The sequence below is a fragment of the Protomyctophum parallelum genome (genome assembly GCF_964188405.1).
Source record: "Protomyctophum parallelum genome assembly, chromosome: 19".
NCBI lineage: Eukaryota > Metazoa > Chordata > Actinopteri > Myctophiformes > Myctophidae > Protomyctophum > Protomyctophum parallelum.
Genome location: NC_139717.1, coordinates 40,471,905 through 40,496,751, shown reverse-complemented (window position 1 = coordinate 40,496,751; position 24,847 = coordinate 40,471,905). Strand labels below are relative to the sequence as shown.

General features: G+C 37.8%; 1 protein-coding gene across 2 annotated transcripts in view; it reads right to left on the bottom strand.

The window, feature by feature from the left end:
• The window catches only part of atad2b (ATPase family AAA domain containing 2B), a 636,500-nt gene that overhangs the window by 470,290 nt on the left and 141,363 nt on the right, over positions 1-24,847 (bottom strand). Inside the window, exon 28 of one of the 2 annotated variants that reach the window (XR_014570787.1) lies at positions 19,960-21,669. Coding sequence is in view for 1 of the 2 variants with exons in the window: in XM_083791050.1 (XP_083647176.1) it covers positions 21,628-21,669 (42 nt within the window). In the remaining variant the exon portion in view is untranslated. Of the gene's footprint in view, positions 1-16,944; positions 21,670-24,847 lie in introns of those variants that run through there. The other variant, XM_083791050.1, reaches the window with a different exon arrangement.

The following is a 24,847-nucleotide window of genomic DNA, read 5'->3' as shown; positions in this document are numbered from 1 at the left end:
AACTACAAAACATAAAAATAAAAAAAAGTTCCAGCATGTGTCTCCACAGTTAGCTGAATAATAAAAAGTGTGAATGGAGTTTCTAGGTGAAAGTGACTTTTGACGTGCCTATAGAGCTGCCATTGAGCCCCATGTTAAATGTCTCAAATTTGAAAGCACTATATTTCTAAAACTATGAAACATTTCAAAGTTTCCTTTTCAGGCAAACATGTCCACCGTAAGATGAACCTAAGTAGGCTAGAATGGGGTTGCTAGGTGTAAGTATGTAGTTACTAGTGCATGCCAAAGTTTGTGCTATTGCCGTAGAGAATGCATTGGGCGTTTAAGTTGAATAACTCATAAACTACAAAACATAAAAATAAAAAAAAGTTCCAGCATGTGTCTCCACAGTAAGCTGAATAATAAAAAGTGTGAATGGAGTTTCTAGGTGAAAGTGACTTTTGACGTGCCTATAGAGCTGCCATTGAGCCCCATGTTAAATGTCTCACATTTGAAAGCACTATATTTCTAAAACTATGAAACATTTCAAAGTTTCCTTTTCAGGCAAACATGTCCACCATAAGATGAACCTAAGTAGGCTAGAATGGGGTTGCTAGGTGTAAGTATGTCGTTACTAGTGCATGCCAACGTTTGTGCTATTGCCATAGAGAATGCATTGGGCGTTTAAGTTAAATAACTCATAAACTACAAAACATAAAAATAAAAAAAAGTTCCAGCATGTGTCTCCACAGTAAGCTGAATAATAAAAAGTGTGAATGGAGTTTCTAGGTGAAAGTGACTTTTGACGTGCCTATAGAGCTGCCATTGAGCCCCATGTTAAATGTCTCAAATTTGAAAGCACTATATTTCTAAAACTATGAAACATTTCAAAGATTCCCTTTCAGGCAAACATGTCCACCATAAGATGAACCTAAGTAGGCTAGAATGGGGTTGCTAGGTGTAAGTATGTAGGACTAGTAGCATGCCAAAGTTTGTGCTATTGCCATAGAGAATGCATTGGGCGTTTAAGTTGAATAACTCATAAACTACAAAACATTAAAAAAAAAAAAAGTTCCAGCATGTGTCTCCACAGTAAGCTGAATAATAAAAAGTGTGAATGGAGTTTCTAGGTGAAAGTGACTTTTGACGTGCCTATAGAGCTGCCATTGAGCCCCATGTTAAATGTCTCAAATTTGAAAGCACTATATTTCTAAAACTATGAAACATTTCAAAGTTTCCTTTTCAGGCAAACATGTCCACCGTAAGATGAACCTAAGTAGGCTAGAATGGGGTTGCTAGGTGTAAGTATGTAGTTACTAGTGCATGCCAAAGTTTGTGCTATTGCCATAGAGAATGCATTGGGCGTTTAAGTTGAATAACTCATAAACTACAAAACATAAAAATAAAAATAAATTCCAGCATGTGTCTCCACAGTAAGCTGAATAATAAAAAGTGTGAATGGAGTTTCTAGGTGAAAGTGACTTTTGACGTGCCTATAGAGCTGCCATTGAGCCCCATGTTAAATGTCTCAAATTTGAAAGCACTATATTTCTAAAACTATGAAACATTTCAAAGATTCCTTTTCAGGCAAACATGTCCACGGTAAGATGAACCTAAGTAGGCTAGAATGGGGTTGCTAGGTGTAAGTATGTAGTTACTAGTGCATGCCAAAGTTTTTGCTATTGCCATAGAGAATGCATTGGGCGTTTAAGTTGAATAACTCATAAACTACAAAACATAAAAATAAAAAAAAGTTCCAGCATGTGTCTCCACAGTAAGCTGAATAATAAAAAGTGTGAATGGAGTTTCTAGGTGAAAGTGACTTTTGACGTGCCTATAGAGCTGCCATTGAGCCCCATGTTAAATGTCTCAAATTTGAAAGCACTATATTTCTAAAACTATGAAACATTTCAAAGTTTCCTTTTCAGGCAAACATGTCCACCGTAAGATGAACCTACTGTAAGTAGGCTAGAATGGGGTTGCTAGGTGTAAGTATGTAGTTACTAGTGCATGCCAAAGTTTGTGCTATTGCCATAGAGAATGCATTGGGCGTTTAAGTTGAATAACTCATAAACTACAAAACATAAAAATAAAAATAAATTCCAGCATGTGTCTCCACAGTAAGCTGAATAATAAAAAGTGTGAATGGAGTTTCTAGGTGAAAGTGACTTTTGACGTGCCTATAGAGCTGCCATTGAGCCCCATGTTAAATGTCTCAAATTTGAAAGCACTATATTTCTAAAACTATGAAACATTTCAAAGATTCCTTTTCAGGCAAACATGTCCACGGTAAGATGAACCTAAGTAGGCTAGAATGGGGTTGCTAGGTGTAAGTATGTAGTTACTAGTGCATGCCAAAGTTTTTGCTATTGCCATAGAGAATGCATTGGGCGTTTAAGTTGAATAACTCATAAACTACAAAACATAAAAATAAAAAAAAGTTCCAGCATGTGTCTCCACAGTTAGCTGAATAATAAAAAGTGTGAATGGAGTTTCTAGGTGAAAGTGACTTTTGACGTGCCTATAGAGCTGCCATTGAGCCCCATGTTAAATGTCTCAAATTTGAAAGCACTATATTTCTAAAACTATGAAACATTTCAAAGTTTCCTTTTCAGGCAAACATGTCCACCGTAAGATGAACCTAAGTAGGCTAGAATGGGGTTGCTAGGTGTAAGTATGTAGTTACTAGTGCATGCCAAAGTTTGTGCTATTGCCGTAGAGAATGCATTGGGCGTTTAAGTTGAATAACTCATAAACTACAAAACATAAAAATAAAAAAAAGTTCCAGCATGTGTCTCCACAGTAAGCTGAATAATAAAAAGTGTGAATGGAGTTTCTAGGTGAAAGTGACTTTTGACGTGCCTATAGAGCTGCCATTGAGCCCCATGTTAAATGTCTCACATTTGAAAGCACTATATTTCTAAAACTATGAAACATTTCAAAGTTTCCTTTTCAGGCAAACATGTCCACCATAAGATGAACCTAAGTAGGCTAGAATGGGGTTGCTAGGTGTAAGTATGTCGTTACTAGTGCATGCCAACGTTTGTGCTATTGCCATAGAGAATGCATTGGGCGTTTAAGTTAAATAACTCATAAACTACAAAACATAAAAATAAAAAAAAGTTCCAGCATGTGTCTCCACAGTAAGCTGAATAATAAAAAGTGTGAATGGAGTTTCTAGGTGAAAGTGACTTTTGACGTGCCTATAGAGCTGCCATTGAGCCCCATGTTAAATGTCTCAAATTTGAAAGCACTATATTTCTAAAACTATGAAACATTTCAAAGATTCCCTTTCAGGCAAACATGTCCACCATAAGATGAACCTAAGTAGGCTAGAATGGGGTTGCTAGGTGTAAGTATGTAGGACTAGTAGCATGCCAAAGTTTGTGCTATTGCCATAGAGAATGCATTGGGCGTTTAAGTTGAATAACTCATAAACTACAAAACATAAAAATAAAAAAAAGTTCCAGCATGTGTCTCCACAGTAAGCTGAATAATAAAAAGTGTGAATGGAGTTTCTAGGTGAAAGTGACTTTTGACGTGCCTATAGAGCTGCCATTGAGCCCCATGTTAAATGTCTCAAATTTGAAAGCACTATATTTCTAAAACTATGAAACATTTCAAAGTTTCCTTTTCAGGCAAACATGTCCACCGTAAGATGAACCTAAGTAGGCTAGAATGGGGTTGCTAGGTGTAAGTATGTAGTTACTAGTGCATGCCAAAGTTTGTGCTATTGCCATAGAGAATGCATTGGGCGTTTAAGTTGAATAACTCATAAACTACAAAACATAAAAATAAAAAAAAGTTCCAGCATGTGTCTCCACAGTAAGCTGAATAATAAAAAGTGTGAATGGAGTTTCTAGGTGAAAGTGACTTTTGACGTGCCTATAGAGCTGCCATTGAGCCCCATGTTAAATGTCTCAAATTTGAAAGCACTATATTTCTAAAACTATGAAACATTTCAAAGTTTCCTTTTCAGGCAAACATGTCCACCGTAAGATGAACCTAAGTAGGCTAGAATGGGGTTGCTAGGTGTAAGTATGTAGTTACTACTGCATGCCAAAGTTTTTGCTATTGCCATAGAGAATGCATTGGGCGTTTAAGTTGAATAACTCATAAACTACAAAACATAAAAATAAAAAAAAGTTCCAGCATGTGTCTCCACAGTTAGCTGAATAACAAAAAGTGTGAATGGAGTTTCTAGGTGAAAGTGACTTTTGACGTGCCTATAGAGCTGCCATTGAGCCCCATGTTAAATGTCTCAAATTTGAAAGCACTATATTTCTAAAACTATGAAACATTTCAAAGTTTCCTTTTCAAACAAACATGTCCACGGTAAGATGAACCTAAGTAGGCTAGAATGGGGTTGCTAGGTGTAAGTATGTCGTTACTAGTGCATGCCAACGTTTGTGCTATTGCCATAGAGAATGCATTGGGCGTTTAAGTTGAATAACTCATAAACTACAAAACATAAAAATAAAAAAAAGTTCCAGCATGTGTCTCCACAGTAAGCTGAATAATAAAAAGTGTGAATGGAGTTTCTAGGTGAAAGTGACTTTTGACGTGCCTATAGAGCTGTCATTGAGCCCCATGTTAAATGTCTCAAATTTGAAAGCACTATATTTCTAAATCTATGAAACATTTCAAAGTTTCCTTTTCAGGCAAACATGTCCACCGTAAGATGAACCTAAGTAGGCTAGAATGGGGTTGCTAGGTGTAAGTATGTAGTTACTAGTGCATGCCAAAGTTTTTGCTATTGCCATAGAGAATGCATTGGGCGTTTAAGTTGAATAACTCAAACTACAAAACATAAAAATAAAAAAAAGTTCCAGCATGTGTCTCCACAGTTAGCTGAATAATAAAAAGTGTGAATGGAGTTTCTAGGTGAAAGTGACTTTTGACGTGCCTATAGAGCTGCCATTGAGCCCCATGTTAAATGTCTCAAATTTGAAAGCACTATATTTCTAAAACTATGAAACATTTCAAAGTTTCCTTTTCAAACAAACATGTCCACCGTAAGATGAACCTAAGTAGGCTAGAATGGGGTTGCTAGGTGTAAGTATGTAGTTACTAGTACATGCCAAAGTTTGTGCTATTGCCATAGAGAATGCATTGGGCGTTTAAGTTGAATAACTCATAAACTACAAAACATAAAAATAAAAAAAAGTTCCAGCATGTGTCTCCACAGTAAGCTGAATAATAAAAAGTGTGAATGGAGTTTCTAGGTGAAAGTGACTTTTGACGTGCCTATAGAGCTGCCATTGAGCCCCATGTTAAATGTCTCACATTTGAAAGCACTATATTTCTAAAACTATGAAACATTTCAAAGTTTCCTTTTCAGGCAAACATGTCCACCGTAAGATGAACCTAAGTAGGCTAGAATGGGGTTGCTAGGTGTAAGTATGTAGTTACTAGTGCATGCCAAAGTTTTTGCTATTGCCATAGAGAATGCATTGGGCGTTTAAGTTGAATAACTCATAAACTACAAAACATAAAAATAAAAAAAAGTTCCAGCATGTGTCTCCACAGTTAGCTGAATAATAAAAAGTGTGAATGGAGTTTCTAGGTGAAAGTGACTTTTGACGTGCCTATAGAGCTGCCATTGAGCCCCATGTTAAATGTCTCAAATTTGAAAGCACTATATTTCTAAAACTATGAAACATTTCAAAGTTTCCTTTTCAGGCAAACATGTCCACCGTAAGATGAACCTAAGTAGGCTAGAATGGGGTTGCTAGGTGTAAGTATGTAGTTATTAGTACATGCCAAAGTTTGTGCTATTGCCATAGAGAATGCATTGGGCGTTTAAGTTGAATAACTCATAAACTACAAAACATAAAAATAAAAAAAAGTTCCAGCATGTGTCTCCACAGTAAGCTGAATAATAAAAAGTGTGAATGGAGTTTCTAGGTGAAAGTGACTTTTGACGTGCCTATAGAGCTGCCATTGAGCCCCATGTTAAATGTCTCACATTTGAAAGCACTATATTTCTAAAACTATGAAACATTTCAAAGTTTCCTTTTCAGGCAAACATGTCCACCGTAAGTTGAACCTAAGTAGGCTAGAATGGGGTTGCTAGGTGTAAGTATGTAGTTACTAGTGCATGCCAAAGTTTGTGCTATTGCCATAGAGAATGCATTGGGCGTTTAAGTTGAATAACTCATAAACTACAAAACATAAAAATAAAAAAAAGTTACAGCATGTGTCTCCACAGTAAGCTGAATAATAAAAAGTGTGAATGGAGTTTCTAGGTGAAAGTGACTTTTGACGTGCCTATAGAGCTGCCATTGAGCCCCATGTTAAATGTCTCAAATTTGAAAGCACTATATTTCTAAAACTATGAAACATTTCAAAGATTCCTTTTCAGGCAAACATGTCCACGGTAAGATGAACCTAAGTAGGCTAGAATGGGGTTGCTAGGTGTAAGTATGTAGTTACTAGTGCATGCCAAAGTTTTTGCTATTGCCATAGAGAATGCATTGGGCGTTTAAGTTGAATAACTCATAAACTACAAAACATAAAAATAAAAAAAAGTTCCAGCATGTGTCTCCACAGTTAGCTGAATAATAAAAAGTGTGAATGGAGTTTCTAGGTGAAAGTGACTTTTGACGTGCCTATAGAGCTGCCATTGAGCCCCATGTTAAATGTCTCAAATTTGAAAGCACTATATTTCTAAAACTATGAAACATTTCAAAGTTTCCTTTTCAGGCAAACATGTCCACCGTAAGATGAACCTAACTAGGCTAGAATGGGGTTGCTAGGTGTAAGTATGTAGTTACTAGTGCATGCCAAAGTTTGTGCTATTGCCATAGAGAATGCATTGGGCGTTTAAGTTGAATAACTCATAAACTACAAAACATAAAAATAAAAAAAAGTTCCAGCATGTGTCTCCACAGTAAGCTGAATAATAAAAAGTGTGAATGGAGTTTCTAGGTGAAAGTGACTTTTGACGTGCCTATAGAGCTGCCATTGAGCCCCATGTTAAATGTCTCAAATTTGAAAGCACTATATTTCTAAAACTATGAAACATTTCAAAGTTTCCTTTTCAGGCAAACATGTCCACCGTAAGATGAACCTAAGTAGGCTAGAATGGGGTTGCTAGGTGTAAGTATGTAGTTACTAGTGCATGCCAAAGTTTGTGCTATTGCCATAGAGAATGCATTGGGCGTTTAAGTTGAATAACTCATAAACTACAAAACATAAAAATAAAAATAAATTCCAGCATGTGTCTCCACAGTAAGCTGAATAATAAAAAGTGTGAATGGAGTTTCTAGGTGAAAGTGACTTTTGACGTGCCTATAGAGCTGCCATTGAGCCCCATGTTAAATGTCTCAAATTTGAAAGCACTATATTTCTAAAACTATGAAACATTTCAAAGTTTCCTTTTCAGGCAAACATGTCCACCGTAAGATGAACCTAACTAGGCTAGAATGGGGTTGCTAGGTGTAAGTATGTAGTTACTAGTGCATGCCAAAGTTTGTGCTATTGCCATAGAGAATGCATTGGGCGTTTAAGTTGAATAACTCATAAACTACAAAACATAAAAATAAAAAAAAGTTCCAGCATGTGTCTCCACAGTAAGCTGAATAATAAAAAGTGTGAATGGAGTTTCTAGGTGAAAGTGACTTTTGACGTGCCTATAGAGCTGCCATTGAGCCCCATGTTAAATGTCTCAAATTTGAAAGCACTATATTTCTAAAACTATGAAACATTTCAAAGTTTCCTTTTCAGGCAAACATGTCCACCGTAAGATGAACCTAAGTAGGCTAGAATGGGGTTGCTAGGTGTAAGTATGTAGTTACTAGTGCATGCCAAAGTTTGTGCTATTGCCATAGAGAATGCATTGGGCGTTTAAGTTGAATAACTCATAAACTACAAAACATAAAAATAAAAATAAATTCCAGCATGTGTCTCCACAGTAAGCTGAATAATAAAAAGTGTGAATGGAGTTTCTAGGTGAAAGTGACTTTTGACGTGCCTATAGAGCTGCCATTGAGCCCCATGTTAAATGTCTCAAATTTGAAAGCACTATATTTCTAAAACTATGAAACATTTCAAAGTTTCCTTTTAAGGCAAACATGTCCACCGTAAGATGAACCTAAGTAGGCTAGAATGGGGTTGCTAGGTGTAAGTATGTAGTTACTAGTGCATGCCAAAGTTTGTGCTATTGCCATAGAGAATGCATTGGGCGTTTAAGTTGAATAACTCATAAACTACAAAACATAAAAATACAAAAAAGTTCCAGCATGTGTCTCCACAGTAAGCTGAATAATAAAAAGTGTGAATGGAGTTTCTAGGTGAAAGTGACTTTTGACGTGCCTATAGAGCTGCCATTGAGCCCCATGTTAAATGTCTCACATTTGAAAGCACTATATTTCTAAAACTATGAAACATTTCAAAGTTTCCTTTTCAGGCAAACATGTCCACCATAAGATGAACCTAAGTAGGCTAGAATGGGGTTGCTAGGTGTAAGTATGTCGTTACTAGTGCATGCCAACGTTTGTGCTATTGCCATAGAGAATGCATTGGGCGTTTAAGTTAAATAACTCATAAACTACAAAACATAAAAATAAAAAAAAGTTCCAGCATGTGTCTCCACAGTAAGCTGAATAATAAAAAGTGTGAATGGAGTTTCTAGGTGAAAGTGACTTTTGACGTGCCTATAGAGCTGCCATTGAGCCCCATGTTAAATGTCTCAAATTTGAAAGCACTATATTTCTAAAACTGTGAAACATTTCAAAGATTCCCTTTCAGGCAAACATGTCCACCATAAGATGAACCTAAGTAGGCTAGAATGGGGTTGCTAGGTGTAAGTATGTAGGACTAGTAGCATGCCAAAGTTTGTGCTATTGCCATAGAGAATGCATTGGGCGTTTAAGTTGAATAACTCATAAACTACAAAACATAAAAATAAAAAAAAGTTCCAGCATGTGTCTCCACAGTAAGCTGAATAATAAAAAGTGTGAATGGAGTTTCTAGGTGAAAGTGACTTTCGACGTGCCTATAGAGCTGCCATTGAGCCCCATGTTAAATGTCTCAAATTTGAAAGCACTATATTTCTAAAACTATGAAACATTTCAAAGTTTCCTTTTCAGGCAAACATGTCCACCGTAAGATGAACCTAAGTAGGCTAGAATGGGGTTGCTAGGTGTAAGTATGTAGGACTAGTAGCATGCCAAAGTTTGTGCTATTGCCATAGAGAATGCATTGGGCGTTTAAGTTGAATAACTCATAAACTACAAAACATAAAAATAAAAAAAAGTTCCAGCATGTGTCTCCACAGTAAGCTGAATAATCAAAAGTGTGAATGGAGTTTCTAGGTGAAAGTGACTTTTGACGTGCCTATAGAGCTGCCATTGAGCCCCATGTTAAATGTCTCAAATTTGAAAGCACTATATTTCTAAAACTATGAAACATTTCAAAGATTCCCTTTCAGGCAAACATGTCCACCGTAAGATGAACCTAAGTAGGCTAGAATGGGGTTGCTAGGTGTAAGTATGTAGGACTAGTAGCATGCCAAAGTTTGTGCTATTGCCATAGAGAATGCATTGGGCGTTTAAGTTGAATAACTCATAAACTACAAAACATAAAAATAAAAAAAAGTTCCAGCATGTGTCTCCACAGTAAGCTGAATAATAAAAAGTGTGAATGGAGTTTCTAGGTGAAAGTGACTTTTGACGTGCCTATAGAGCTGCCATTGAGCCCCATGTTAAATGTCTCAAATTTGAAAGCACTATATTTCTAAAACTATGAAACATTTCAAAGTTTCCTTTTCAGGCAAACATGTCCACCGTAAGATGAACCTAAGTAGGCTAGAATGGGGTTGCTAGGTGTAAGTATGTCGTTACTAGTGCATGCCAACGTTTGTGCTATTGCCATAGAGAATGCATTGGGCGTTTAAGTTGAATAACTCATAAACTACAAAACATAAAAATAAAAAAAAGTTCCAGCATGTGTCTCCACAGTAAGCTGAATAATAAAAAGTGTGAATGGAGTTTCTAGGTGAAAGTGACTTTTGACGTGCCTATAGAGCTGCCATTGAGCCCCATGTTAAATGTCTCAAATTTGAAAGCACTATATTTCTAAAACTATGAAACATTTCAAAGATTCCCTTTCAGGCAAACATGTCCACCATAAGATGAACCTAAGTAGGCTAGAATGGGGTTGCTAGGTGTAAGTATGTAGGACTAGTAGCATGCCAAAGTTTGTGCTATTGCCATAGAGAATGCATTGGGCGTTTAAGTTGAATAACTCATAAACTACAAAACATAAAAATAAAAAAATGTTCCAGCATGTGTCTCCACAGTAAGCTGAATAATAAAAAGTGTGAATGGAGTTTCTAGGTGAAAGTGACTTTTGACGTGCCTATAGAGCTGCCATTGAGCCCCATGTTAAATGTCTCAAATTTGAAAGCACTATATTTCTAAAACTATGAAACATTTCAAAGTTTCCTTTTCAGGCAAACATGTCCACCGTAAGATGAACCTAAGTAGGCTAGAATGGGGTTGCTAGGTGTAAGTATGTAGGACTAGTAGCATGCCAAAGTTTGTGCTATTGCCATAGAGAATGCATTGGGCGTTTAAGTTGAATAACTCATAAACTACAAAACATAAAAATAAAAAAAAGTTCCAGCATGTGTCTCCACAGTAAGCTGAATAATAAAAAGTGTGAATGGAGTTTCTAGGTGAAAGTGACTTTTGACGTGCCTATAGAGCTGCCATTGAGCCCCATGTTAAATGTCTCAAATTTGAAAGCACTATATTTCTAAAACTATGAAACATTTCAAAGATTCCCTTTCAGGCAAACATGTCCACCGTAAGATTAACCTAAGTAGGCTAGAATGGGGTTGCTAGGTGTAAGTATGTAGGACTAGTAGCATGCCAAAGTTTGTGCTATTGCCATAGAGAATGCATTGGGCGTTTAAGTTGAATAACTCATAAACTACAAAACATAAAAATAAAAAAAAGTTCCAGCATGTGTCTCCACAGTAAGCTGAATAATAAAAAGTGTGAATGGAGTTTCTAGGTGAAAGTGACTTTTGACGTGCCTATAGAGCTGCCATTGAGCCCCATGTTAAATGTCTCAAATTTGAAAGCACTATATTTCTAAAACTATGAAACATTTCAAAGTTTCCTTTTCAGGCAAACATGTCCACCGTAAGATGAACCTAAGTAGGCTAGAATGGGGTTGCTAGGTGTAAGTATGTAGGACTAGTAGCATGCCAAAGTTTGTGCTATTGCCATAGAGAATGCATTGTGTTGCGGAGGATGAGAGGAATGTTCTCATCCTCCGCAACACCCATTCTCATACACCGCTATACACCGCGAGGATATGGGCTGTAGCCCATATCGTACGGCATACTATACTGTAGCACGCCGTTTTTCATCATTTTTGAGGATTTGAAAAAAATGAAAAAATAAAAAAAACGATGGGTTATATCCCATTGTTTTTTTTTAATTTTTGATTATTATTTTTTATCCTCGTTTTTCATCATTTTGGACCATAGGCTATAGCCCATATCGTACGGCATACTATAGCACGCCGTTTTTCATCATTTTTGAGGATTTGAAAAAAATGAAAAAAACGATGGGTTATAGCCCATTGTTTTTTTTTATTATTATTATTTTTTTTTATCCTCGTTTTTCATCATTTTGGACCATGGGCTATAGCCCATATCGTACGGCATACTATAGCACGCCGTCTTTCATCCTTTGTGAGGATTTGAAAAAAATGAAAAAATGAAAAAAAACGATGGGTTATAGCCCATCGTTTTTAGAATTTTTGATTTTTTTCATCATTTTGGACCATATCGTACGGCATACTATAGCACGCCGTTTTTCATCATTTTTGTCATTGAGCCCCATTGTAAATTTGACAGCACTATATTTCTAAAACTATGAAACATTTCAAAGATTCCCTTTCAAGCAAACATGTCCACCGTAAGATGAACCTAAGTAGGCTAGAATGGGGTTGCTAGGTGTAAGTATGTAGGACTAGTAGCATGCCAAAGTTTGTGCTATTGCCATAGAGAATGCATTGGGCGTTTAAGTTGAATAACTCATAAACTACAAAACATAAAAATAAAAAAAAGTTCCAGCATGTGTCTCCACAGTAAGCTGAATAATAAAAAGTGTGAATGGAGTTTCTAGGTGAAAGTGACTTTTGACGTGCCTATAGAGCTGCCATTGAGCCCCATGTTAAATGTCTCAAATTTGAAAGCACTATATTTCTAAAACTATGAAACATTTCAAAGTTTCCTTTTCAGGCAAACATGTCCACCGTAAGATGAACCTAAGTAGGCTAGAATGGGGTTGCTAGGTGTAAGTATGTAGTTACTAGTGCATGCCAAAGTTTGTGCTATTGCCATAGAGAATGCATTGGGCGTTTAAGTTGAATAACTCATAAACTACAAAACATAAAAATGAAAAAAGTTCCAGCATGTGTCTCCACAGTAAGCTGAATAATAAAAAGTGTGAATGGAGTTTCTAGGTGAAAGTGACTTTTGACGTGCCTATAGAGCTGCCATTGAGCCCCATGTTAAATGTCTCAAATTTGAAAGCACTATATTTCTAAAACTATGAAACATTTCAAAGATTCCTTTACAGGCAAACATGTCCACCGTAAGATGAACCTATAGGCTAGAATGGGGTTGCTAGGTGTAAGTATGTAGGACTAGTAGCATGCCAAAGTTTGTGCTATTGCCATAGAGAATGCATTGGGCGTTTAAGTTGAATAACTCATAAACTACAAAACATAAAAATAAAAAAAAGTTCCAGCATGTGTCTCCACAGTAAGCTGAATAATAAAAAGTGTGAATGGAGTTTCTAGGTGAAAGTGACTTTTGACGTGCCTATAGAGCTGCCATTGAGCCCCATGTTAAATGTCTCAAATTTGAAAGCACTATATTTCTAAAACTATGAAACATTTCAAAGTTTCCTTTTCAGGCAAACATGTCCACCGTAAGATGAACCTAAGTAGGCTAGAATGGGGTTGCTAGGTGTAAGTATGTAGGACTAGTAGCATGCCAAAGTTTGTGCTATTGCCATAGAGAATGCATTGTGTTGCGGAGGATGAGAGGAATGTTCTCATCCTCCGCAACACCCATTCTCATACACCGCTATACACCGCGAGGATATGGGCTGTAGCCCATATCGTACGGCATACTATACTGTAGCACGCCGTTTTTCATCATTTTTGAGGATTTGAAAAAAATGAAAAAATGAAAAAAACGATGGGTTATATCCCATTGTTTTTTTTAAATTTTTGATTATTATTTTTTATCCTCGTTTTTCATCATTTTGGACCATAGGCTATAGCCCATATCGTACGGCATACTATAGCACGCCGTTTTTCATCATTTTTGAGGATTTGAAAAAAATGAAAAAAACGATGGGTTATAGCCCATTGTTTCTTTTTATTATTATTTTTTTTTTTTATCCTCGTTTTTCATCATTTTGGACCATGGGCTATAGCCCATATCGTACGGCATACTATAGCACGCCGTCTTTCATCCTTTGTGAGGATTTGAAAAAAATGAAAAAATGAAAAAAAACGATGGGTTATAGCCCATCGTTTTTAGAATTTTTGATTTTTTTCATCATTTTGGACCATATCGTACGGCATACTATAGCACGCCGTTTTTCATCATTTTTGTCATTGAGCCCCATTGTAAATTTGAAAGCACTATATTTCTAAAACTATGAAACATTTCAAAGATTCCTTTTCAGGCAAACATGTCCACCGTAAGATGAACCTAAGTAGGCTAGAATGGGGTTGCTAGGTGTAAGTATGTAGGACTAGTAGCATGCCAAAGTTTGTGCTTTTGCCATAGAGAATGCATTGTGTTGCGGAGGATGAGAGGAATGGTCTCATCCTCCGCAACACCCATTCTCATACACCGCTATACACCGCGAGGATATGGGCTATAGCCCATTATCGTACGGCATACTATACTGTAGCACGCCGTTTTTCATCATTTTTGAGGATTTGAAAAAAATTAAAAAATTAAAAAAACGATGGGTTATAGCCCATTGTTTTTTTTAATTTTTGAAAAAATAATTATCCTCATTTTTCATCATTTTTGACCATGGGCTATAGCTTATTGTTTTTTTTTATTTAAAAAAAAAAAAATCCTCGTTTTTCATCATTTTGGACCATGGGCTATAGCCCATATCGTACGGCATACTATAGCACGCCGTTTTTCATCATTTTTGAGGATTTAAAAAAAATGAAAAAATGAAAAAAACGATGGGTTATAGCCCATTGTTTTCTTTTTATTAAAAAAAAAAATCCTGGTTTTTCATCATTTTGGACCATGGGTTATAGCCCATATCGTACGGCATACTATAGCTCGCCGTTTTTCATCATTTTTGAGGATTTGAAAAAAATGAAAAAATGAAAAAAAACGATGGGTTATAGCCCATCGTTTTTTGAAATTTTGATTTTTTTTTAAAATCCTAGTTTTTCATCATTTTGGACCATGGGCTATAGCCCATATCGTACGGCATACTATAGCATGCCGTTTTTCATCATTTTTGAGGATTTGAAAAAAATGAAAAAATGAGAAAAACGATGGGTTATAGCCCATTGTTTTTTTTTATTTAAAAAAAAAAATTATCCTCGTTTTTCATCATTTTGGACCATGGGCTATAGCCCATATCGTACGGCATACTATAGCACACCGTTTTTCATCATTTTTGAGGATTTTTAAAAAATGAAAAAAACGATGGGTTATAGCCCATTGTTTTCTTTTTATTAAAAAAAAAGAATCCTGGTTTTTCATCATTTTGGACCATGGGCTATAGCCCATATCGTACGGCATACTATAGCACGCTGTTTTTTATCATTTTTGAGGATTTGAAAAAAATTAAAAAATGAAAAAAACGATGGGTTATAGCCAATCGTTTTTTGAAAAAATAAATTATCCTCATTTTTCATCATTTTGGACCATGAGCTATAGCCCATATCGTACGGCATACTATAGCACGCGCCGTTTTTTATCATTTTTGAGGATTCGAAAAAAATTAAAAAATTAAAAAAACGATGGGTTATATCCCATTGTTGTTGTTTTTTTGTTTTTTTTTATTATCCTCGTTTTTCATCATTTTGGACCATGGGCTATAGCCCATATCGTACGGCATACTATAGCACGCCGTCTTTCATCATTTGTGAGGATTTGAAAAAAATGAAAAAAAACGATGGGTTATAGCCCATCGTTTTTAGAATTCTTTGATTTTTTTCATCATTTTGGACCATATCGTACGGCATACTATAGCACGCCGTTTTTCATCATTTTTGTCATTGAGCCCCATTGTAAATTTGACAGCACTATATTTCTAAAACTATGAAACATTTCAAAGATTCCTTTTCAGGCAAACATGTCCACCGTAAGATGAACCTAAGTAGGCTAAAATGGGGTTGGTAGGTTTAAGTATGTAGGACTAGTAGCATGCCAAAGTTTGTGCTATTGCCATAGAGAATGCATTGGGCGTTTAAGTGAAATAACTCAGAAACTACAAAACATTTAAAAGTAAAAAGTTCCAGCATGTGTCTCCACAGTAAGCTGAATAATAAAAAGTGTGAATGGAGTTTCTAGGTGAAAGTGACTTTTGACGTGCCTATAGAGCTGCCATTGAGCCCCATTGTTAAATGTCTCAAATTTGAAAGCACTATATTTCTAAAACTATGAAACATTTCAAAGATTCCTTTTCAGGCATGTCCACCGTAAGATGAACCTAAGTAGGCTAATGGGGTTTCTAGGTGTAAGTATGTAGGATGGACTAGTAGCAGTCCAAAGTTTATGCTATTGCCATTGACAATTAATGCATTGACTGTTTAAGTTAAACAACTCAAAAACAACAAAACATTCCTTCTTCCTACTCCCCTTCCTCTCTCAAACTCTTAGATTTCATCTGTACATGGATTGTTTTTGCTATAACCACCCCACTTTATTGTGTTGTCAAAGCCAGAGCAACCTTTTTTTAACATCGGTACCTAATTCTCCTTACAACGGAAACAGATAGGCTCCATGCTATTACCAGAATGTATGAATTAATGTATACTTTTAATCAATAAATAGATAAATTTTTAGTAGTATATAGTACATGCTGTAGACACTAGAGGTACAATACACCTTGCCATTTGGATTGATAATCTAGCCTTGATTCCATATGTTCTTATATTTAATGCTATTCTTGTTGAATATTGTTTTTAATTATTGTGAAATAATTTGACCCCATGTACCCATGACTCATCGATGGCACAATAATCTTACATTGACTTGCTCATCATACCTCACGTGTCATTGCTGAGAAGATGCAAGGTTTGAGAGTTGGATATAATCAGCTATTCCCATACCAAATGATCAGTGTTTTGCAAATCCTGTAAGAGGTACCTTGTACTAAAGCATTAATTATATAAATCATGCTACATGTGTGCGGTTTCCAATGAATGCAAATAGACAGGCATGTAGAGTGTACATCCAGTGTCTTTATACAGTACTGCACCATAGGCTGGTTCTGGCTGTGGCACTGACATGTGTGAGACATGTTGGCGGTGCCCGGACTCGGAGCCAGTCTCACTGACATGTGTGAGACATGTTGGCGGGGCCCGGAGCCAGTCTCACTGACATGTGTGAGACATGTTGGCGGGGCCCGGAGCCAGTCTCAGGCCCATGGACTCAGGATATAGCCCTCCTACAATATCTGGTTTATTTAACCCATCTTTCCAAATTGAAAATTCAAAACACAGTTTATACTAACATTCAATATTCAAGCTTTACAGTTCACCCATGTTTCAGAAAAAAGTATTGTGTGCCCACTCCACACCAATCCTAAAAACACAGCTGAAGAGTTTATAAATACTAATAATAATAATCTCAAACTTATATAGCGTTATTCTGAGTACCCAAAGACGCTTTACATGGGGGGCAAGAGGAAGCAACAAAATGGGGGGAAAAGGACATAGAAATACAATTTGAACCTTTATTCAAGTTTATCACAGCAGTTTATTTTAGAAATACAGTAAATGGTTCTTTTCAAATATAACTTACACTAAATCAACAGTTAAATGTGAAGGGGTTGTGTTAAATGCACACATTAACCTAAAAAAAAAAAAGAACAGAACTATGACAAAGCTATGAATAACCACAGACTAGTATGTTAATCTGTCAAAATAAAAAATAAAGAGGTGACAAACAGGAGAAGGATGGAAGGTTGAAAAAGCTTTCTGCATACTGGACTATAGGACTAAGCCTGAACTACCAGACAAAAATTGGTTGTTAGTCCAAACCGTCTAAAAATGTAAGCCATAATTATTAACAAAAGGAAGACCCACAATGTATGACATTTTACCACCACCACCCATTTCTCTTTACTCCAAATGTAGTTAGAATCCTAAAGCATCAATCTTTTGGCAGAGGGTGAACCAAAAATAACAAAAAGCAAAGTATTAAGGTAAACCAATCTGCTTTCTGTTCCACGGAGGCTACTAGATCAGCTTAAAGGACAACTTCAACCTAACTTCATTATACTTGGTCCTCACTAATGTTCATGATAAAATATAAAAAAAACAAACAAACAAAGTTTCTATTACTGTAGCTTGGATTGCCCATCGCTGATGTCACTGGTAGACGGGTTTCTGAACTACCCACAGCCCTCCTATCTATGAGACACAAGTGAGTAGACAGAAATGGCGCTATTTTATCATGAACATTAGTGAGGACCAATTATATGAAGATTACGGTATGTTAAAAAGTGGTCAAGTCGTCCTTTAAGGATATGAAATTGGGCCCAGCTGACGTTGACCTCATCCAGTATGCCACAGTCCGACCACTTCAGTAAAAGATAAAACTTCAGCACAATGAAATAAATACAAAAATTCAAAGGGCTTGTGTTGCGTGTTGAACCTGAGAGACCTGTAAAACCCCCTTTTATTCCCAACCCCTCACATGCCAAATGAACCTGCTACACATAACGCTATACGCACCATCAGCAAAACAAACATCCCAAACAAATCAAAACATTTGCTCTATTTGTAATTTCAAATGTACAAAAGGACTTTTTATGAATAGTAGAACATGTTTAACAATTATATTAATAAATAAAAAAGAAAAAAAGAAAACATTTAGAGACGCACAATAAAGATGAGAATTTCACCTTGAAAGTAAAAGATGATAGTGTTTTGTTGAGTCAGGGAAAAAAAAACAGCAACCTAACTGTCCACAGCTTATAAGTAAACCATAACATGAGATAACGTTGAGAACATGTTGTGTGCTGGATCAAGAAAGAATGTTGAGAAATTTGAAAAGAACCTCTCAAGAAAACACGATAGAAGTAATGCAGTAATTTTATCTGGCTCAAAGATAATGCAAACTTATATAAATCAGAAAAGGGAGAGTAACAAGTTCCATCCAAACACCAATGATAGCTCTCTTGGATTACTGTAGCAGCATGTGATCTCTGGTGATCCTGACCTGTACCTTAGCTGGCTGGTGTTGCCACAGTATCTTGGGCTAAAGCACTACAGAATACTGCCCATGTACCCAGTAAACGTTTCTGTTCTCGCCATTAGCACCGGAAATAAATTAAGCTGAGGTAGCGCAGGTTTCTCTCTGCAGTAATCTGAGTGCTAACCTGTCCATGCTAGTTTGCATATGGTCTTATTGTTGTTGGTGGTGTTGCATTGTTATTGTCAACACCTACAGCTACAGTACAATTCAAGAGAAGGCAGAGGTTCAGTGAGAGATGCACCAGAGGTTAGGGTTGGAATCAGGGATTTTGTTTTGTTTCTTAAAGAGCGTGTTGTGAGAGAGACAGGAGGGCTTTCTCCGGGATTGCATCTGGTCAAAAATATGGCCTCTTCCACGGACATGGAAATGCTATAGAAATGATCTTGTCGGTGGGTTTTTCTGTTGGTAGGGAATAGCTTGGAAATGGATATCCTATTTCCTGTCAGCTACTGATATTCACAAACACTGCAACAGGAGATAAACCTGGAACCATTTTAAATGATGTCTACTCTAGAGTAAAAAAGGGGGTTTATAGAAATGTCAAGTTTTAGTGAATGTGTTGATTTACTGCAGGCAGACAGCCACATACGAGAGTCCCCCGCTCGTCTCTTTGACCGAAGGAAATAGAATTAAGTGGAAACAAAAGACACATTATTTAACAATAATAAAAAAAAAAGAAACAAACAAAAAAAATCCAATATAATGCTTTTTACAGCTTAACGATGGGCACTGCCTAGAATGGCCTTGTTTATTATCAGACTCACAATCCATGCAACAACAAAAACAAATAGGTTGCAATCCTAACATTTCCAAAACATACATGTAAAAAGAAAAATGTACAAAAACAAACCAAAAAGATCAAACAAATGCACAACATAATACATAGGTTATTGGACCTAATACAGCCTGTCCCTGTGAGTAAAGTACAGGTGCATCTAAGCTCTGCTCCGTTAGGTTTTACATTTTTCCAAAGGAGTGTGCAGAAGACTTGGCACCATGAATGCTTTGGACTCGCATTATTATGAGAGCAGAAGAAAACAATGCTGGTGTCAACCTCTCCCTACCGCTGCTCAAGTGTCTAAGTGGAGAGCCGAGTCAGGTCAGAGTGGGACAGATATATGCTGAATATTTCAATTTAGTTCCGAAAATGCTCAGGGTGCTGCCTTACATTTTTTGTGAGCATAGCAACTTGTGAAACGGCTTACATTTTCAGTGAGCATAGCAACTTGTGAGACAGCTTAAAGGACCATACCGCTGCTTGCTAAATAGCACTGGATGCAATGCATTATACTATATATGTTTGAATTATATTTGGAAATCAATCAAGTTTCCAGGGACATTTCAAATCAACCTGCACTTTTAAATGCAATAAAATCATAATATATGTAAATTGGACAAAAAAAGAAAAAAAAAAAAGAGGGGACCCCCATCATATCCTACTCAAATTAATGCAATCCGATAGCTTCCTCGAACACCAACCATAGTTGGCAGTAATGTATACCGGCTAAAACCGGTATGGTCCTTTAAATGCAATATAATCTATGTGTTAAATGAGTTTAGTTTAAGTCTATCTATGTATTACATTACGGTAGTTTAGTTTAATAAGGTCAATGTGAGGTCAGTGGTTACTAGGTCCTTACCCCCCAAAATTAGATCCTATCCCATCGATTCCAAAATGTATCACAAGGAGGAGTCGAAAAATGAACACCTGCTAAAATATATCAAAGAGTTTCTTCAACTCGAGGTTTAAATTAAGGCACACGCTAGGCAGTGCAAACTACAGACGTGTTCCACTGTGTGTGTGTGTGTGTACTGCAGTGCTTTCCAGTTACTCAGCTAGAGCGTCACTAGCAGGGAAAACGTCAAAATCTGAATGAACTCAATCAAGGGCATGGCTTGTGTGGAATAGACATTTACACTGCCAAGTGTTGGTGAAGGGACTCTGCTACCACCAGCATTTAGCACATGGTGGCCTGACCAGGCTCATGGGGAGAATGAAGAAGACCATGTCCGGGTGGGGTTGAGAGAGGAGAAGAGATTTTATGGCTGACTGTGAGCAAACAATACACTCATCTTTGTTCAGAAACCGGCGTGCGCGCCGTTCGACGATTCCCGTCTCCAAACCGGACGGTCAGTAAATGCAATGGCTTTCTCTGCTCTCCTGTGCCCGACTGACTGCATCGAGCTTTATGCCGCTGCACTGAAACATTCTCTGTAAACTATTGTTTTGCGTGCGAATGTGCTCCAGGGCAGCTCACACATATCGGGCAAATCAAGTAGTTGAAAAAAACAAAAAAACAATAAAAAGAACGAAGTAAAAAACAATAAACAGCCACGTATTGGCATGGTGATGATGAGACAAGTGGGCGCTGATGAAACATTGCACCGGAGGGGCGAGGTGGTTTCCCACAATGTAGTCCAATGATTCCCAACATTGTCTGGGCCTCGACTCCTTATGCTGGATTTATGCCTGGATGTGCACCCCGCTGTCTCGCACCGAAATGGAAACGGATCAACAAACCCCACGTAGAGAGCTTGTAGATCAGCTCATTTCAGTGCGAGACACAACACGCAACCAAGTATAAATCTGACTTTAGCTGCACACCACATTCACACTTCTGCTGGTGAGGATCTGTGCCTGTACGTATATATATATTTATATGAGTATGTGTCCACGTGTGTGTGTGTGTGTGTGTGTGTGTGTGTGTGTGTGTGTGTGTGTGTGTGTGTGTGCGTGTGTGTGTGTGGCCTGCTCCTGGGATAGGCAGCCAGTTGCGATATGACATCACCCAATCCTTCTGTTGGTTCGCTAGTTGTTCGAGTTGATAATAGGTTCCAAGAGCAGCATGGGTAGAAAAATGTGTCTAGCACCCGAGTAGCACCAGGGTCACCGTGTGTGTGTGTGTGTGTGTGTGTGTTATGTGTGTCTGTAAAGACACCTCCAGGAGTTTGGTTGTGTAGAACTGGTTCCTGAGACAATAGCACCATTGAATGTCTCCTCTCTCGTCTGCGCTTGATTTGCATTTCTGTGTATCTGTACGGGCTGGACTCCCAACGTTGCTCTCTCTCTCTCTCTCTCTCTCTCTCCGCGTATGTCTTTGTGGTCCCAGGCTGTTCAGGATCTACCTGACAGGCACTCTGTCTCACAGGAATGTATCGAAATGCTGAACTTGCCGTTCCATCTCCTGTAAACCACACACAGACAAAACTACAGGTTAATTTAAAGAATCTATGTAGATTATGCACACATTATGAATAGAGTACACACACACACACACACACACACACACACACACACACACACACACAAGTCTGTGTGCATCACTATTCCAATATTACTGCCCCAGCGAACAACAACTTTCAGTGTGATAAATTATGTAAAATGAACCAAAGCTATGGCAGAATGATGCGGCCGATTTGTCTCAGCATGAAAACAGCAGAATTTGACACAGACTCAATCTGAATGGAGCCGAGGAAAGAGAGATGGATGTTAGCCTGCAATAGACCGTGATTAATGTTTTGAAGATATTGCGGACTTGTGTGTGCCTTTGTGTCTGTGTGTGTGTGTGTGTGTGTGTGTGTGTGTGTGTGTGTGTGTGTGCAAGTTATTACTTGAATGGCTGAGTCAGTGCAATAGGCTGTGCTATAAGAAATCAATTTACTTCAAATTCTGGAAGTGAAGTTACAACTATTAGTTCTGTAGTACAAATCCACTTTTAACCACTTTCACACTGGCGCCCCATTTTCATTAACCCATTCTGAGATCAGATTCATACGAGGTTTCCACTGGACACACGCTGGTCTGACGAACCCATTCTGACCTGAGATCAGATTCTAAAAATGTCAGTCGTTTTTTTAGATTTTTCAAAAATAGCAGACCTACAAGCTCGTATCGCGCCACTCGGTGGCGCGATATGAGCTTGTAGGTCTGCTATTTTTCAATAGCTAAAGCATAACATGATGCCAACACCAAAATGGGTGCCCGGTCAGAATGGGTTAATGGCAGGTTAATGGCATTAATAATAATAATTAAAAAAAAAGATCCGTTTCACTATTCATCATAAATAGAACATGTGGTTAAGCCCTAAATATTTGTGAGCACAGTTGAAAAAGATCTGCCCCATACACACAGTTAAATGTAATATATAAAATTATAAACGCATCAGCCTTTGACATGAACCAAGCACTAAATTATGGAAATCCGCTTTATTTCCACTTCCACCTCATTTGCCATGTATGTGCAATGAACTAGTTCGTATTAAATTGTTCGTATTGTTCTTTTTAACCCATTCTGACCGGGCACCCATTTTGGTGTCGGCATCATGTTATGCTTTAGCTATTGAAAAATAGCAGATCTACAAGCTCATATCGCGCCACCGAGTGGCGCGATACAAGCTTGTAGGTCTGCTATTTTTTTTAAATCGAAGAGCGACTGACATTTTTAGAATCTGATCTCAGGTCAGAATGGGTTCATCAGACCAGTGTGTGTCCGGCGGAAACCTCGTATGAATCTGATCTCAGGTCAGAATGGGTTAAGTGCAAGTGCAGCCCTTTGGGATATGATTTGTGACATTGAGCTATAATAAAATGACTAGGCTTGACATATACGTAGATGTCTCAAACTGATGTCACTAACAGTGGATGTTCCATTCCACATGACCTTGCAGTTTCCTTGATTCAGAATAATAAAACTAGAAAAAGTGCCCCGAGGGGCACTTTTTCTAGTCAGGTTATTGTGGCCATTTCTTCTTACCCCTTTAATGGCAATTGGATGATTTGATGCATTTTGTTCCAAAAATGTGTTTTGCTAAAATCCACCTGTTGGTGGCGCTATAACAGGCCAATGTGAAAAGGGTGGGATTTATTCCTCAGCCTAGTGGAATAGTGTGTGAAAATGTCCACGTAAATTGCACACTGCGTTCATGATTTCAGGCTTTTTGTTCAAAACGGGCCAAGATAATTATACTGGGAGAAATTATTTCTTGAGCTTCTCTCCCCCCCCCCGATTACTTTCATTGTTAGCTAGTGTTACAATACACTGGTTAATGAAAGATAACGTCCTTATGTCTTTCACACTTTTGTATCTTTAAATCCCCCTGGAGCTGCTTCGTGGCCAACAGTATAAGACTGTGGTTGTACTGGTCAGCTCCCAGGTTTTAATGTGTGTGTGTGTGTGTGTGTGTGTGTGTGTGTGTGTGTGTGTGTGTGTGTGTGTGTCTGTCTGTGTGTTTCTGTGTGCAGGGCGTTGCTGAAAATGAGCACCTGTGCTCAGCTACTTCCCTGGGTAAAAAAAAAAAGAAAAAAAGAAAGAATGTAATTACTTCCTTTGAACAAAAACGTGCTTTCATTCACCCGTTTGATTCCCTGCACATTCCTCCAAACACAGCTGATTTTGATTACAGAACTACGAGGTTAGAAATAAACCACGTAGTAGCAAACGTGTTGAGCTGGCCGTCTACCTCTCACTTGTAAACAAACTCAGACTCCACGTGTCGCAGATGTACCGGAGCTACGTCTCATAGCCTGAAGGGATGCGACACTGATTGGTTCAGAAACACACAGGCTTCCGCTTCAGACTGAAACTCCCCAAAAAACACATCTTTAACCCACAACAAGCAAACCGGATGTGTTCTGGCTCGTCCCCTAGCAACACCAACAGTGGCATTTGTAGTGAAGTTCATATAATGTCCACTAAACATATCATTCATGTGGCGAGAGGATATGGTCGACTTTCAAAAGCAGGGCTCCAGTCCAGACACACCGAATTTACACCGACTTTGATTCAGTCTCAGGTAATAGGATGCAGGTCATTCATGAGGAGAATATAATGGCCAGCTGGCTGGAAGGAACAGGCGACTCCCCGCCTTGTAAAGTGTCACTTTAAGTGCATTAATTAAGTGACACCGTGGTTACGATGCAAATTAAAGCCACTGCAGCCTGCAATCTGCACTGAATGGAACCAGCAAATCTCAAGTGTTAAAGTGGTGATGGCGGTGCTCCGCATGAGTCCATTTACGCCAGGTTCCGTTTGCTTTTCCTTCCGCGTCGCACTCTTACGACAGGTACACATGTGAGGGTTGTTAATCACTCAAGCCTTACATTTGAAAATGTTTAAATATTATTTTAGACTATAATGGCATGCCCAAAACAGGGACACGGAGGTTGAAAGTGGTTAAAACACAGCTCATTAAACATGCACTAATTGTGTCGATTCCATAAAGGCTTTGGGCTTTGTCAGCCTGGTAAAAGCTTTTGACACCTAACTACTGGTTGGGCAGCTATCATCTATTTGCTGCACACGCACGCACGCACGCACGCACGCACGCACAGCAACCTCACTTACACTTCCTCTCTCCTTCAGAG